At 44.6% G+C, this 15,961-nt stretch overlaps 1 protein-coding gene across 3 annotated transcripts in view; it reads left to right on the top strand.

Annotated features, from left to right (window-relative positions):
• Positions 1 to 15,961, top strand: part of PDZD2 (PDZ domain containing 2) — a 204,761-nt gene that overhangs the window by 47,556 nt on the left and 141,244 nt on the right. For all 3 annotated transcript variants that reach the window (XM_055699127.1, XM_055699126.1, XM_055699125.1), the window contains exon 2: positions 14,613 to 15,444. In XM_055699127.1, the coding sequence (XP_055555102.1) occupies positions 14,966 to 15,444 (479 nt within the window). In that variant the 5' untranslated portion in view covers positions 14,613 to 14,965. The remainder of the gene's footprint in view (positions 1 to 14,612; positions 15,445 to 15,961) is intronic.

Below are 15,961 nucleotides of genomic sequence, written 5' to 3'. Positions count from 1 at the left end.
GGTGCCACCACATCATTAGTTTGAGTTTGAGGTGTTACAGTCCTGCTTTAGCGCCTGGCTGGAGCTCGGAGACAGGCTGATCTCCAGCAGTGGCTGGTTTGCTTGGGGCACCTGGGAGAGCAGGGATGGTGTGGGGACTCCACAGTGCTCTCACCTCTCCTCCCTGGGGAATTCCCTCCACATGTTGGGGTTTCCACTGGGTTTTGAGCCAGTATAAGAAGATCTTTGAAGATGACCAAATAATCAAGAGAGGAACAGAGGCTACTTATGCCTTCCATCTGCACCTCCAAGGGTGGATCAGGCTCAGTGGAGCAAATCTACTTCTGCCCCCCGCTGCCATCAACATGCAGATGGTTGTTTCTGAGTTTGTCACCTGTTCTCCTTTTTTCGTTTTGAAGGAGGGGGCTGTTTAGGTTTTATGCAGCATTTTTAAAGCTGTGTGTGACACCCTGCTCCTCATTTCCTCACCCACCCTGCACATACTGGACTATGCTAGCAACTATTTGAAAAGAGCCGCTCTTTATTCAGGTCTGTGCTCACTTTTTGCCAGAACAGGAGAACATGGGGCTAGCAAAGCAGGGAAGGGCGTATACCTGCTCCGTCTGATGCTGGGTGGAAAGAACAACACTTCATCATGCTCTGGCTGCTGGGTTTCAATGCTTGCTGACAACTCCTCATGAGCTTTCCTCCTTGGGAAGAGCAGTTCTTCCAGCAGTTCAGAGTGTTTCCTTCTCTGTGTTGTTTTCCTTGTTGGTGCTGGCTCTTCCCTGCCTGCGGGTTGCTTATAATGAAACATTAATCATCGCTGCACTGAGTCAGATTTTTTTGCTTAGATAAGTAGTGCAGTGGTATGGCTACCAAATCCCTCGCTTTGGCAGCGCCTTAATGTCTTGCTTGGGATGTTGTGATGACTTTCAAGCTGCAAGTGTTTAAGAAAAGGGTTTTCAGATATGAAGAGGTGGGCTGGATTTTCTAGCGCTGAAATACATGTTGAATAGTGAATATATACCATACAGTCTTTGGGAATATTCTGGTAAAAACACATACATATTTAAGCTCCTGATCCCCAGAGTATTTCTAAGCACATGACAAAAGAGATGTATTGTAAATCCGTTGATACAGGCAATATCGCATAGCTGCTTAAGTGTTTGAAGGATTAGTACTTCAGGGTTCAATAACCAGATTTTTGCCTACACGGCTCTTGATTTTTTCTTGAAAAAACCAAACCCATATATTTAATTTGTAATATTTGAGTCCAAGATTGCACTAGCACTTTTTTTAGTGTTAAAAAGTCTATTTGGTTTAAATGAGGCTGACTTAACAGTAGAAGGTTTTGGGGAAAAACAAGGGAGTGTGGTGGTTCTGTTTTGTGTCTTTTTGTTTTAGTGATTATATCCCATTAAAGAGAATGATTATGATGAGAGTTTGTGTGGGGGAGTCAGCTTGTTGCATGTTCTTAAATCTTTGGCCTGTGCCTGAAAGCCTGCCTGGCTTCTTTTAAATATGATTTGCTGTTATACACAACTGAACAGCGTAGTACAAGAAAGTGTGTATGTTGCTTCTGTAAATTCAGTGTATGGTTAATATACCAGTGGTGTATGGGATGGTAAAGATTATTATGTGTGTTTGCTCTGAATGGACTCGCTCATTTGTTCTTTCAGCCCAATGAGAGCACTGGCTCAGAAACTTGAATATTTAAAACACCCAAAGACAAGTCTTTGCTTTCCAGGCTTTGCTTCCTGTCTTTGCAGAGACAATGACTGCATAAAACCGTGTGATTAGATAAAGCACGTTATTAGATCATTATAGATAGATCTGTCCCATGTGATTAGATCATTATTTATAGACATAACATTTATTTATGTATTTTTAATTGGTGCACAATTCAGCACTGAAGCCTTTTAAAGCACCAAAGAGATACATGAGAACTACTAAGACAGTGACTTCTGTACTTGAAACCTTTGCCCCAGACTGTGTGAAGGTTTAGAGGGATCATATATAGTGTGAATATTTAAAAAATTAGTCTCCTAACCAGTCCACAGTGGTACAGGGGTCCTTGAAGAGTGATGTCGATGTCTGCACAGTGTGTATCTGGGTTGTGGCATCTGGCCCCTGCTGAAGCTTGTGAGGAGACTTCCAGGGGGATAGCACCTCCTGAAGTTATCCTGGGAGCACATGCTCTGCTGGTTGGGTGTAGGTCCTACAGTCTTGTCAGAAAATACTTAATAATTGCCAAAAACATAGGAAAACCCCTTACATTCCCAGAAGCTGAACTTGCTCTATCTCTAGCCTGCAATCACTCCTCTTTTTTTAATAGATAATTTTCAATCAGCCAAAAAACCTGCGAGGAACTGGGCCAAAGGCTGCAGTGTTTTACCCTGTTCAGCTGTTGCTGGAACCAGAGGACCATCCTCAGTTTGGTTGTGTGAAACCTCAAAAGCAGCCATAAAATTTGGCCACCTCCTAGGAACATCAAAGGAGGCTTAGGCTGGTATCACGCTGGCTTTCTTGGTGAGCGCTGCTTACGTCCTTGGTGTTGTTAAGGCAGCTGAACACAGTGTGTTCACTCCCCCTGACTGCGGTGGTTTGAGGCTCCAGAATTGCTGCCCCGAGAGGTCTGGCCACAGAAGGGAATGGATGCTGTGGTCAGCATCAGCATCAGCAGCATCTTGTCTCTGAGAGGTGACAGCTCGTTGCTTCCAATGAGCTTCTACTAGCAGGGTTAACCTTCAATTTGGGAAAGAAAAATGCAGTTTGGCGTGCATGCTTTGGGAGGCTGCTGTAGTTCAGCTGGAGGTTAAGAGGACAGAGGCAGGAATAGCAGGGTTATGGTTCAGTGGCTTGTGTCCTTCAGAGGTCACAGATGAGCCCTTGTCGCCACAAAAAACATCTGCATTGACTTGAGAGCAGGAACAGGAGCTAAACTAAAACTTAAGAGTGCAGAGACTGACCATCCAGCTGTGGAAATTCTGCATTTCAAGTGCACCATACTGCTGACTGTGGTTGAGGTGATGTCCTGGTTTCAGAGATGCACTCCCTAAGATAGTGATGGGTAGCTGGCTTCACGTGTGCTCTTGCTTGCCTGTCAGGGCTGTAGGGAGGGAAGCTGAGCTCTGACAACGTGTCAAAGTGCTTCACACAGCTAAATTGACCCTTCATGGAGAATGAGTGAAGTGTGCCTATGTAGTGTTGAAGGCAAATGCAGTTGCTGCCTCCAGGTAGATATTGGTGATAGAGATGTTAATTGTTTTCTGAACACCATTAGGTTTAAAGGAGATGCAGTATACTGGGAAGTGGAGGAGGCCATTGGATAAGTAAGTGAGCAGTGTTATGAGATCTGGGAAAACTGAGATAGGAAGGATCTCTGAAAGTCCCTTCTTAAGCTCTGCTTGGCACAGTTGCTTGGGAGCAATCACAGTAGGCTGATAATTATTTCCAATGCTCAGGTCAAATCAGAGTTGATTAATGGGTTTTAGGAATAGTGATATGGAAATATGTCTTGTTAAATCTGGTAATAATAATAGTTTTGCTTGTCTTAATGCAGAGTTAAGAGATAATAGAAAACAGCTTCTTTTTTCCTTCTTTCTTTTTTTAAATTCTGACCTTTCCAGAACACAGTAAAATCACATCAGTCCATCTTCCAACTGTATTCAGTTGGCACAGTTTTAAGCTGTATGTTTTCTTGTGTGTATCAAAATTTAATTTAAACAATTTGTTAAGCGCATTTGTTTTTTTAATATAGAGTTGCAGTCTTAGAACATCAGACATTTGTGGTTTGTTTCTAATTCTGGATTCATGACTCCTGCAGACAATGCGGTCCAAACTTAACATATTATTTGCATTTTCTTGTTTTATGAATAATTATTGCAGAGGTCTTTCCCACAAGAAGGTCTTGAGAAAAGTGGAAGCATTTAAAAGTAATTACAGATCTACAAAGCCTTCTTTTTTTCTCTTATTTTATGTAACCGTTGTTCTCAAAAAGAACTGGAGTGTGCAGTAAATTCCTATAGGAGTGTTCAGAATGTTATGTGGATGCTCAGTCCTTTTCTTCAGAAAGCTTTGCAACTGAGAAATTTGCAGTTGAGGCTATCAAGGTGTAGGTAGACGAATGCTTATTCCAAGGTCATACAGGAGTAGGTGACGTTAGTGAAGGCTTTTGAAAACTGGGTCATTTGTTTAGGTGCCTAAATGTAAATGTTAAGTCTGTTACTTACATGCTTGTCATTTTGCCTAGTTCTCTGTGTGCATATGTGTGTGCGAGACACCTGTGCTATTTTGAAACTTGGTAAGGAGATGTTTCTAGGAATTTGCATACTTAAAATTAGATTCCACTGTGATTACATAACTGTAAAGTAAATCCAGAAAAGCATTGTTGACTTTAATTATGTTACTCCAGGTTTTTGTTTCTATAAATGATGTCAGAAACAAATTCTGAATAACCTGAACATTCACAGTGGTGCTTCCCAGCACCAGCTCTGAACTGTTCAGCAAGTGGAAGAGATCCAAAGGATGATTAGGCATGGTGGTGTACAGAGGATGCCGAATGACTGCAGAATTGCATGGGCGCCGTTCTTCAAGAAACACTTTAAACATAGCTCTCCTGTCATTCAACAAGCTTGCAATACCTTGTTTCCCTAAGCAAGCCTTTTCTGTTCTGCTACAAAGTTGAGTAGCCTTTAAGGGCTCATAGGTAGGTATTTTTAACTATCTGACAGCTATAGACATTTGCTTTGATACAGTCTGGGACATTAGATCATGTGAGAATTAGCTGATTTTAAGTCTTGTCTTTAAAACAGTCATTTCATTCTGGTCTAAATAAATGCAAAAAGGCAAGTCTATCTTCCTTCAGTACTAAAAGTACATTACACGTAAAAGAATATTGGAAAGCTTTAAAAAGTCATTTAGAAATTGCAAAGCTTTTCCTGCGTTCCACCTGACCTGAACTTGAAGAAGAGGCTGGCTGCTGGAGACAGTTTGTGTAAAAAGAGGGTCAGGACTAAAGAGAATAATTTCATCGTACAAAAAGACTTCTGTATCAGTATCAGATAGGGTTTTAGATTTGATCCTCTCATTAATAATGGATGGCCAGATGGATGCTTCCTTCCCTGCCGTCTTCTTTTTAATTCATCTGAACGATGGCGGAAAATACAGTCCATTGGTTAAAGCCAGGCAGTCTGTCTATTTTAAAAGCTCACTGTGTCTGTCCCTGAATCTTCTCTCACACCACAGCAGCTTTGGCAGGTTGAAAAGTACGCTTGGAAGGTTTCCTTACCAAGCAGAGCAGGTCAAACAGCCTAGTTGTTTAATGCACAAAAGACCTAAAACTGCGAAGCTGCATCACCATGGCCCTGGCTCAGCATTTTCTTACCATGTGCAACACAACTGGCTTTGTCTTTCCCTGCTTTCAGACCAAAGCCACCTGCGTGATTGCCTCACTGTCCTGAAAGCCATCCCTTTGCTGTCCCCAGAGGATGACAGCCACTTGAATGTAGGCAAGACTGCAGTGGCATGCAGTGAGGGAAGGGCTCGCATTGCCTGACCTTGGTGCGGGAGCTGGGGCCTTTGTGCAACACCACGCTTCCACGTTTTACTGTAAACCGATAATGTACAGCAGGTGTTTTTTCAGCATTCACCTGTTTATAGTGAATAGGTGAATAGTATTTAGTGATAACAGTAAAATCCCATTGTGTTCCTGGTCCAGTGGAACTACTTTCCAGGATATCACGCACCATGAATTATAGTATCATGTCACACAATATGTTTTGGAGATGCATCTCTTTGCATGAGCTCACTTATGTTGTATGGACATAGAAATAAAGACAGAGGAGGCAGTGGATGGCTTGAGGGCTCCAGGAGTAATAAGCAGCTCCTACCAAGGGGCAGTGGTTGGTTTCGTGAGAACTGAAGCAGCTTCTTCTGAGCGGTGCTGCTGAAGAGGACAGACCCAATGGCCTTTGAGGTAATGCCAGCAGTGGAAGCCTCTGTAGACTTCACAGTGGTGTTAAACCAACTGCTCCTGGACTGAAAGCCATCTGGTGTCGCACAGCTGTCACCTTGTGCTCAGATGACTCGGGGCGAGGGTAGGAGGAATTAGGGGAGCCTGGCTCCCTTCCCACTGCCTCACCCTGCCTTCCCTGCACAGCAGAGCATTGCAGGTGGTGGGTAGGATGGCAAAGGTGAAAGGGAAGGACGGCTGCTCATCCTCATGCCATGTGTCTTTTGCCAGTGTTGGTGCTTAGCCTGAGGACACGGTGCCTCATGTGGTGCCTTGCAGGGCCACGTATGGAAGACTTCATATGAGGCTGTATAGGATGCATACCTTTTCGTAGCTCTATTCCCTCTTTAGAAAATGGGAACAATCTCATTTCCTTAACTGAAGATTTTACTAACTCCCTGTGTTCGGATGCTGCGAGAGCACCTGGTAAACAAACACTTCCTATGGAAAGCCGTTTGTGTGCATTGTTATACTGGCAGTGAGGTTTTCAAAACAAATCCAAGTATAGGCTAGATTTTTACCTCACTGTTCTGCCCCTTTTATTGTGTAACATTTCCTGCACAAATTCTGCATTTCTATGCTTGACTATTTCAGTGTCCTGTTGGTGAACTGTCCTTTGTTCTCAGGGCCTGCTGGGTTGATACTATAAACATCCTGACAGTTACTAGGTTTGATTTAGGAAATCTCCATGTTTGCACAGGTCTTTTGATTTTTGGTGTAGTCTACATAACATACCTGAAAAGCAAAGCAGTTAAGAAAGCAGTACAGGGAACCTTTCTGCAAGAGTTGGTAGAGAGTTTGCCACTGCCTTCATTTAGTTATGCTGTATTAGATATCTTTTCTGTGTCCAGTTTGTCTGGTTAACTACATGTTTTAAAGTAGGATCCATCTGATCATATTCAGATATCTCCATTTGACTTAGTCACACATTTTTCAGGCAATGGAGCAGAAAGTGCACTTGATAGATGTCGCGCATCTAGTCTGAAAATCAAGATCTGAAACAGGTCAGATAATTTCCTAAGAGTGTACATTCCTCTCCTTTGGCCAGAAAGGGAGCCCATGGTGACAAGCTCAGATTAAGCTGATGTTAAGGAGCAGAAATCCCAGTTTGCATGTCCCTGTATTCCTTTTGGTTACTTGTGTTGAGGCTGTGGTTTGACTGTGCGGTAAATCCAGGTTTAGGGCTTGTACAGCTGGATTGAAAGCACTGAGGCCGTAAGATACAAAATGCTGACTGGTACAAAACTCACTGTCAATTCAAATTTGTTCAAAATATCTCAAAGCCTGCCAGTGTAAGATTTATATTCTTATTGCCAGATTGAATATCAGTAGTCTTCCTACGGCTGGCGTAAAGCTGACCTGTAGTGACTCTGGCTAATTCAGCAGAAACATAACCATGTGCCCAGATCTGATTTGTACCACTGGGTAATCCAGAATAAAACAGATTTGCTACTGTCCTGAAGGATTTCAGAGCTTGGACTGTTACAGGAAAACCATCGTTCAGCAATACTGTGTCTCCTAGTGAAAAACTTCAATTCAGTTCCTAGGTGTTTTTTCCCCCCATTGTTACTTTTTTTGCTATCAGATGCTAACTAAAAAGTAGAATAAATGAATGCTACACTTGAGTAGAAATTAGTAAATTAACATCTTTTGCTGGTAGTGGATTTATTTCTGTGGTGCTGAAATGCCCAGATGACTTTAGGAAAACAAGTATGATACCTTCATCTATACATAAAAGATTAACAGTATCTGTCAAACATAACATTTAAAGCAATTATAAAGTGATCTCACTCAAGGGATGAAAGGAATTTTTGCAATAACGGCATGTATGTTTTCTGGAGGTTTAGGCTAGGCTGGAAATGCCAGAAGGGTTATTGTGGAGGACTACATGTTGGCCGTTTACACAAATCACCTTTTAAAAATCAGTAATGGGACGTTTTAATGACCCTCTGTATTTCCTTTTCCCCCTACGAGAAAGTGATTATTGGAGCTCTTTACATCGCTCCTTTGAGGGTCACGTAAGAAGAAAAACCTCAGCTAGTCAGAAAAAAAAAGAAAAAAAAGTTGTGTTTATGTCCTGAATATCCATATATGCTTTTTGATAGTTCCAGCCTCAACTCATTATAAAGAAAGTACTCTTTCTTTTCTGTAAGCAATCATTTAAGATAGCTCTGCCTTAAGAAAGCCTAAAAGAAGCAACCTTTCTTCACCTATATCACCTCTGTTTAACTTGGTATTTTGAACTAGAAGGCTGGAGATGAAAAAAAAATTGTGTTACTTCCTGAGCTATAACTAAAAACTTTCACTGAGGAAGGGAGAAGTTATCCTGTTCATTTACGTGGGTGGTATTTCAGCCTTTGAGAGCACACCTTATGTGAGAGTGCTGGGTGGAAGAAGGGCAGGTAAAGGCTGATTTTTCTGCTGTAAATACTCAGGGATGAAGATGAGAAGAGCTGATAAACACCAAGAAGAACAGAAAGCTGTAGAAGCTACACATCTGTGGGTCTAAACTCATTGTGAATACTTTAAGCTGAAATACAGACCATTTCCAACTATGCAGTGTGGTAGGACAGCTTTCTAGCAAAATAAATTAGACATAAATCCTTTTCAAGTTAAAATTTGCTGACTTTTACTGAGTAGAGGGTGAAAGACTTGCTGTGATAGATGGGGACTGGATTTGGTGATGCCCAGCAGAATCCTTGTGGCTGGTGGCTGGTGAGGGAGGGAGCAGGCTGCTCCACTCACTGAGGGGGTGGTGGTACATCTTTGGGAAGAGGCACGTACCTGGGCTGGGCAGGCCTGCAAAGTGGCTGGTTGTTTCTGTGGTTGGATGGAGAGGAGTGGTACCTGGGCTGTTGGCATTGCTGGGTGAGAAGGGACCATGTTTTTTCAAGGTGTTTGCCTCAGCATCTTTTTGATCCTCTGAAAGCATCTGACCCACAAGCTTCATCTTCCTGCAAAGGAGGGTGCCTGTCTGGTGCTGTGGGTTGGCTCTGAGTGCAACCTGTGGGCTCTTGCAGCAGACGAGGGTAAATCTAAGCCCTAAAACAAATACTCAGCATGGTGAGGGTCTTTCTAAACTGAAAGCCCATGAAGGGGTCATCCCCTTTGAGGATCCTCCTCAAACTGTGTGGTCATGCTCTCTGCACCATCATGACCCTGCTAATTGATCAGGACTAAAACACTTTCAATGTTGAGTGCAGTAAAATTAAGTAGAATTTTTCTGACCCTGTATCTTTCCAGTTGAGATGGTCCAACCCTGCAAATATCCTGTCTACAAAATCTTACTCCAGTTACCTTATCCCTTAAACTGCAAACAAAAAAGATCTCAACAGAGCGCACTTACTGAGACCTAGGTAGGCTGTGAGATTAAATCACTGGGCAGAGAGTGAGATTCAGTAGTCCCAGAGGGATCCAGAGCAACAAGGACAAAACCACTTTAGTGGAAAGTTGACCCCAGGAACAGGGACTCCTGTCCCCAGGACAAGGGACTTGTGTCCCCACAGGGCTGCCCATTCCCAGTGCTGGCCTGGTTCACTCCAAGCAAGTGTCAGTGCCAGGGTGGGCGTAAAATCAGAGTTTTGTGGACACAAGTCTTGTACTCCATGCAAGGCAATGGGATGGTTTGGCAGGTCTGTCTCCTACAGAATGTGAACAAGGTGGTGGTAACTCCAGTAAATTTTCACCCATGGGTCATACGTCCATTTTGATGGAAGTCAAGTCAGTCAATTTCTTCTTAGTGTGGAGTCTGTAATTCTTATCAGGTTGTTCTATTTTTTCCCTTGATGAACAATTTCCCACCTTTTTATTTCTTGCTCCCATGGATATTGGACAGCCTGAGCTGCTCTTCTCACCTCTCAGCAGGGAGGTGCTCAGTTCAGTTTTGTGCTGCCTGTTTCATCTGGAAGGAGTATTTCCTATTTATGTTTGTCAGGAGTCTTTTTTCTGAAGCCAGAAGGTTTTGTTTGAGAAAATCAAATCCCTTGAAAGTACTGTATAATTATCTACATGATTATCTTAAATGTCTGCCATGGCTCTGCAGTGAGCTCAGAGGTATAGACAGACAATCTGCAGCATATCTAAACCCGCAGTTTTTCCTGCAGAGAGAAGGAATGGAGTTTTGAAGGCTGCCTGCCTCCAGCATGGTGGAGTGGGTCATCATTTTCTCTCTCTGGAGGATTGTGTGTGCATGGGGGGGGACAGTCCTCCAGCAATGTCGCTGAATGCATTATGGATGAGTTTTGCATGGGATGCATGTGCCTCTGGATGCCCCATCCCACCCAGCTAACTGCAGGATTGAAGTGGAGGTCAGCATCAAGTTGTGCCCTTGGCCAATGCAGAGATTTGGAGAACATGGAGCTAAAACTGTGAGCTGTTTTGGAAAAGCCCCAAGTTCTCCAGGCTGGAGACTGGGGCAGCACATTTGCTCTGGGGATAGTTTGCAAAGGGCAGCCTGTAACATGTCCACCCAATGCCAAAATTAACTACCGAAGAGCAAAACTCCTTAAATTATTAGGCCAAAAAGGGGCTTAAAGGGTGACCTGGTCTGATCATCTCTAGAGCTTGAATGGTTTTGAACCCTGTGTGGTTACTGGGAGCTATACTGATGTTTGCTGTTGAAGCAATGACAAGGGTGTCTTTGTCATAACTCACTGGATGTTACCCATTGTATGACCTCTCACTAAGACAGAAAATGATGCCGAAGGGAGAAAAGTAAGAGGGATTAAAATGGAGAGATCTACTCTCTTCCACATCCCAAGAGAGATTGGCTCTAATTATTGCTCCAGGCAGGTATTTGTCTAATTCAGTGTGAAGACCATGGGTGATGGAGGCTCGTCTCTTGAGAGTTACCTCCAGTGCTCTGGTATTCTTTATCGTCGTTAGTGTTACCTAATTGCTAACCTAAACCTACCCCAACATTATTCACATACATAACTCCACCACAGGCAAGGGGAATAGACTACTCTTTTCCTCCTGGTAATGCGGGGCATTTGTAAGTACATGAGGAACTTTAGCTTGTGTTCTCAGACACCACCTGCATGGCTTTGTCCTTTTTAGACTAGCAGGCCCTGATTTCTTGAATATTTCTCAATAAATCACATTTTCTAGACTTGTAGTCAAGTCAGAACTTGGGTCCAACTGGGCAATTTTGCTGCTGAGACCTTCCCAGCCCTGTGTGAGGCTACATGGCTACTTCATACACTTGGGAGGCTTTGACCCTCTTGGCACATCCTGGGGCAATGACAATTTTTTTCCCACAACAGCTTGACTTCATTGACACAAACGATTCACTACAAACCCTGCATCTCTTCCCAAAGATTTGCCACCTAGCCAACTCTATCTACATGTAATTTTCCTTTTGTAGCACTCTGCACTTGTCCTTGCTGAACTTTATCCTAATTTTTAGACAATTTCATTTTATTTTTGCCAAGATGATTTTAGATGCTAATCCTGTTCTCCAGTATGTCTGCAGTCACTCCCAGCTTCGTGTAATCTGCAAGATTTAATAAGTGTGCTCTCTTTCATCGTCCAGGTCACTAATGAATGTGCTGAGCAGAACTAGACTATATAGATCCAGCAGAGCTCTGCTCACAGTGTCCTTCTGTGTTCACAGTATATCATTAATAACTACTCCCTGGGTATGGCTTTATAGTAGTCTCATTTAATCGTGTTTCTCTAGTTTATTTATGAGAAAGTTGTTGGAGACGGTATCAAAAGCTATAATAAAGCCCAGATAAATGACACCTAACAAATTCTCCATTATGAAAAGAAATTAATTTGATTTGATTTTTTTATTGTCACTTCTGTATCTGCTGCTGCTTATATTTTTATCTTCCACATACATGCAAACTGTTTCTGTGTTTGTTTTAGAGTTTTTTAGAGGATTGAAGCTAGGCTGACTGATGTAGCATCCTTTCACTGCTTCTCTTGAAGACAGGCACTGTGCTTGCCTTTGTCCTGACTTCCAGCACCTTACCTGTCTGAGCTCTCAGTTGACCAGGAGGGAGGTATATGGGATGGCTTCAGCTGGTTTTGTAGGGAATTTAGAAGGTCATTTTTCCTACCCTACTGATTTGGAAAAATGTGGCTTGGGCAGAGGACTGATCTCACCCTGGAATGGGCAAAGAAGAGGGTAGTATACCTTTGTAGTGATAATGTGTTATAGTACTAACAGTACTAATTCCCTGTGTGCAGCAGGCAATTTTAACAAGGACTAAAGCAAAAGTCAAACCCGCATTGCCCTGTTCAGTGTAATTTTTCAATAACTTTCTCTCTATTTGAGTAACACTTTTCCAGACTGACTTCTTGGTATTAATACACATATAAAGGGTAACAATTTTTTTTTTAATCTTCTGCAAGTTTAATTTCATTTTTATGCCTGATGTTTCTAATATTTCTGCCTGTGTGTTCACAGTAATTTGTAACTCCTGCTCAGTAACCTCTTAGTCTTCTTTCTTCTTGTCTTTGAGGTAAACGAAAGGCTTGTGATGCTGCCAAGTCTTCTGATCCTTCTTCCGCACTGACGTTTTATTGTGCCTGTGCCTTTTAAGCACAGAATATTGTTTCCTCGAGAAACTACAGCTCACCTTGATTTCTTTTTCCTTTAAAGTCTTCTGCATGAATTCTTGCCTAGCAGGTTTTTCTTTTCTTTTTTAAATGTACTGAAGCCAGACATTTCTGTTTTGCTGTTCCCAGTCCCTTGCATATGGCAGATTTCATCATTTCACAGGCACTCTTACATGAGTTTCCTTCCACCTTCTTAGCCCTCTCTGGAGGCATTTCCTTACCTATGACTTGACCTGTCAGTTATGTGAGAATATTGCTCCAAAAGCACCAGGAATCTGTATCCTGCTGCTTTCTTTTTCTAGCAGATACCTATGTTTGTACTCGCCCATTACCATTGAGTCAGTTATTATCAGGTAGCCTGATCCATTTAATCTTCTTTGTTTGGAGTTCATTATGCCTTCTCCCATATTCCCCCCACCCCCCCACCCCTCCCAATTTTATTGTTATCCAGAGAATTCAGCAGTTATTCCTCCCTCTGTGTTCTGGAGCTCAGAGCAAGTATATACCTTATGCTTGGTATACCAAGAGATGCTGCCTCTACTTTTTCTCTGCTGGTCCATATATAAGCTATGCATCTTTATATCAGTATTCCAGATCTGTGTCTTACTACAACAAGTTCCAGTTGTAGTAAGTCAGTTAAATCGTCGCTTTTGTCTTAAATTAAATCTGAGGTCTTAAGTAAGACCTAAGTTCTGTGTTAAAAGCAATGTATTCACCGGTGTTGCATTAGATATCTAAGATATTCAGATAATTTAACCCTATTTCCTGGTCAATCTGTGACTGTATTATCACCCCTTCTTTTTAGATCTGTGCCCAGGCTGATTCTGTCTTTATTCTTTCCTCTGGTTTTGTCCCCTACACCTCCTACTCTGAGCCTAACTCAGGAGTCCCTCTCACTAAGCAATGGGCCAATTCCTCCTTTCCTGAGCTGATGTCCACGCCTGTTGAGCTGCTGGTGTAACATCATCCTGTTAGTGAAAATGCTGAGGTCCTCCTAGGAGCATCACGTATGGCCCTGATGAGTTTTCCCTGTCCCTACCTGAGCTTCCTTGGGCTCACTCCTGTCCAGGTAGGTAGTGTCATGCAGCCAGGGGGGTGTCAGAACACTTTGGATCCACCTTTTGGGCAGCATTTTGCAAGAGTCTCCCCTCATACTTAGCTCTTGGGGTCACGGGCTCTTGCTACAGGCTCTTCTGCCTAACCCAACACTTGCATCCATGTCTGCAGGAGCAGACGTTCAAGCTGCAAGCTCGAAGCTGTTGCCATCTTCTACCTTCCCGGTGCACAGCTCACTGAGCAGCGTGGGCTGTTAGAAAATAGCTCTCAGAAAGGGACTGGTCAACCACACTTGACTCACATCGGGGATTTTCCTTTTTTCATAGATCCTAATGATCCTAGGAAAAAATCCTTTCTTGCCCTCTTGCTTGCTAACCCCCAGCTCTCACTGCCTCTTGGCTGCCTGTGTGCCTGCCTCTCTGAATTGCAAGAAACTGGGGAATTCACCTGCTCGGCTTTTGTCCCAGGAAGCTGGGCAGCCACCCCCCGAGATGCTTTACCTGCGGGTAGGGTTAGTCCTGCCAGGCAGAGGAGGGATCCCACTGCCTGCCCGTCCCTCCTGCAGCTTGGTGGGGAGCTAAATCAGAGAAGTGGCCGGGTTAAGCCTAGCTCAGCCCAAAAACACCGGCATGGAGTAGGGCAGAGCAACATCAACCCGCCTCGGTCACCCGTGACCCCGGTGACATGCCGTGCCCCTTCGGTGGCCCTTGGAGTGGGTGTGGTCGGAGTGTCTTTTGCTTCGGTGTCAGGACTGGAGCTGTGGCAGGAGCATCCCCAGGGCTCCCCAGCTCCCGGTTTCACCGCGGAGGTCAGAGGCTAACGGTGACCTGTCCGCTCCCTCGCCGAGGAGAGCAGCTGGTGCCCTCAAGCGGTAAATCGCAGGAGGAGCCCGGCTGCGGCCGTGGGCTCCTGCCCCGGGCGCGGTGCTGGGCTGGGGCTGCGGGACCCCTGCAGTGCTTGTGGCACTTCTAACCATGGCGTTTCCCCCTTACAGGACCGGACGGCGTGGTGACTGCGGGGGGAAGGAGACACTGTTTGCGGCGGAGCAGGAGTCCCGACAGCGTCTACCCGGACAGGCACAGACGCCCCCCACTGCTTCATCCGCCAGCCTCTCCGTGAGGCCAGCTGCAGCGTCTTTGCACCATACAGCCTGCCTCGACTGTGCTTGTGGTCAGTTGGATCCCCAAAAACGTCCCCGTGAGATTAGATGGGGCTTGCTTTGGGTCCACAGCCCCACTCCAGTGTGGCCCCAGGGGCTGCGGGGGGCTGTGGCAGGTGGTGGAGCCAAGGTCCAGGGAGCCGTCTGGGGCCAGGGCTGCTGCTGTGAGGGGATGCACAGGGACAGCGATGCCTATCACGCAGGACAACGCCGGGGTCTTCCTCCCCCTCCTGTGCCAGTGGCTGCAGAACAGCCGTCGGGAGGGGGCTGAGGGGGCCGAGCAGCAGCTCTGCCGCTCGGCTGTCCAGAAGCTGAGCGAATACATCCAGCTCAACTTCTCTGTGGACGAGAGCAAACTGCAGCCAGGGAGCTGTGGGACGTCAGATACAGAGATCTGCACCGTGTACCTGGCCCAGGAGATGCGGAAAACTGAGGTTCTTGGGTTGAGCTTTGGGAACATCCCTGCTCTGGGGGACTATGGGGAGAAGCGTCGGGGAGGGAAGAAGAGGAAGGGGCCTAAGGGGCCAGTGCTCGACGTTGGGTGCATCTGGGTGACGGACTTGAAGAAAAACAGCCCAGCCGGAAAGTGCGGGAGAGTGCGCCTGAAGGATGAGATCCTTTCTCTGAACGGCCAGTTGATGGTTGGCGTGGACGTGACTGGTGCAAGGTAAGGGTGGAAGAGCAGCGGCTAGCAGCTGCCTCTTGTGGCATGTGGCACGGGTCATAGGTGGCACTGGTTTACGTCTGAGAGCAGAGGTTTTGGCCTCTGATTTCCAGTCCCTGACAGACCTCTGGTTTTTTTCTTAAGGTCTGCATAAAATACGTGGGATAAAAAACCAAAAAAACCTCAGTCTGCTACTTGCACATCCACTGGAAAGTTTTGAGGGGTTGTTGTGTTGACGGACAGTACGTTATAAGCATCAGAGGGTCTCCACTAAAACAGGAGTCTTCCTGGGTTTAGATAAAACTGTTTTCTTAAGTAAAAATGAACACAGAATGAGCAACACTGAAAGGTTTTTTCCCCCATCTTCTTTTTGTTGAGTCATTTGAGTTGAGGGAAGTTTTTGTTGTCTGAGACTTTTTCAAAGTTTTCCAGACTGGAAAAACTTAATTTTAATAAATTCCCTTTGATTTTGTTGTGTTTGCTCTTTTTCTGTCTCCTGTCCCAGAAAACTTGAAACCTT

This window comes from Falco cherrug, chromosome Z, assembly GCF_023634085.1.
Source record: "Falco cherrug isolate bFalChe1 chromosome Z, bFalChe1.pri, whole genome shotgun sequence".
NCBI classification, from domain to species: Eukaryota; Metazoa; Chordata; class Aves; order Falconiformes; family Falconidae; genus Falco; species Falco cherrug.
The sequence above is the reverse complement of the archived record's forward strand: the minus strand, read 5'-3'. Positions and strand labels throughout refer to the sequence as shown.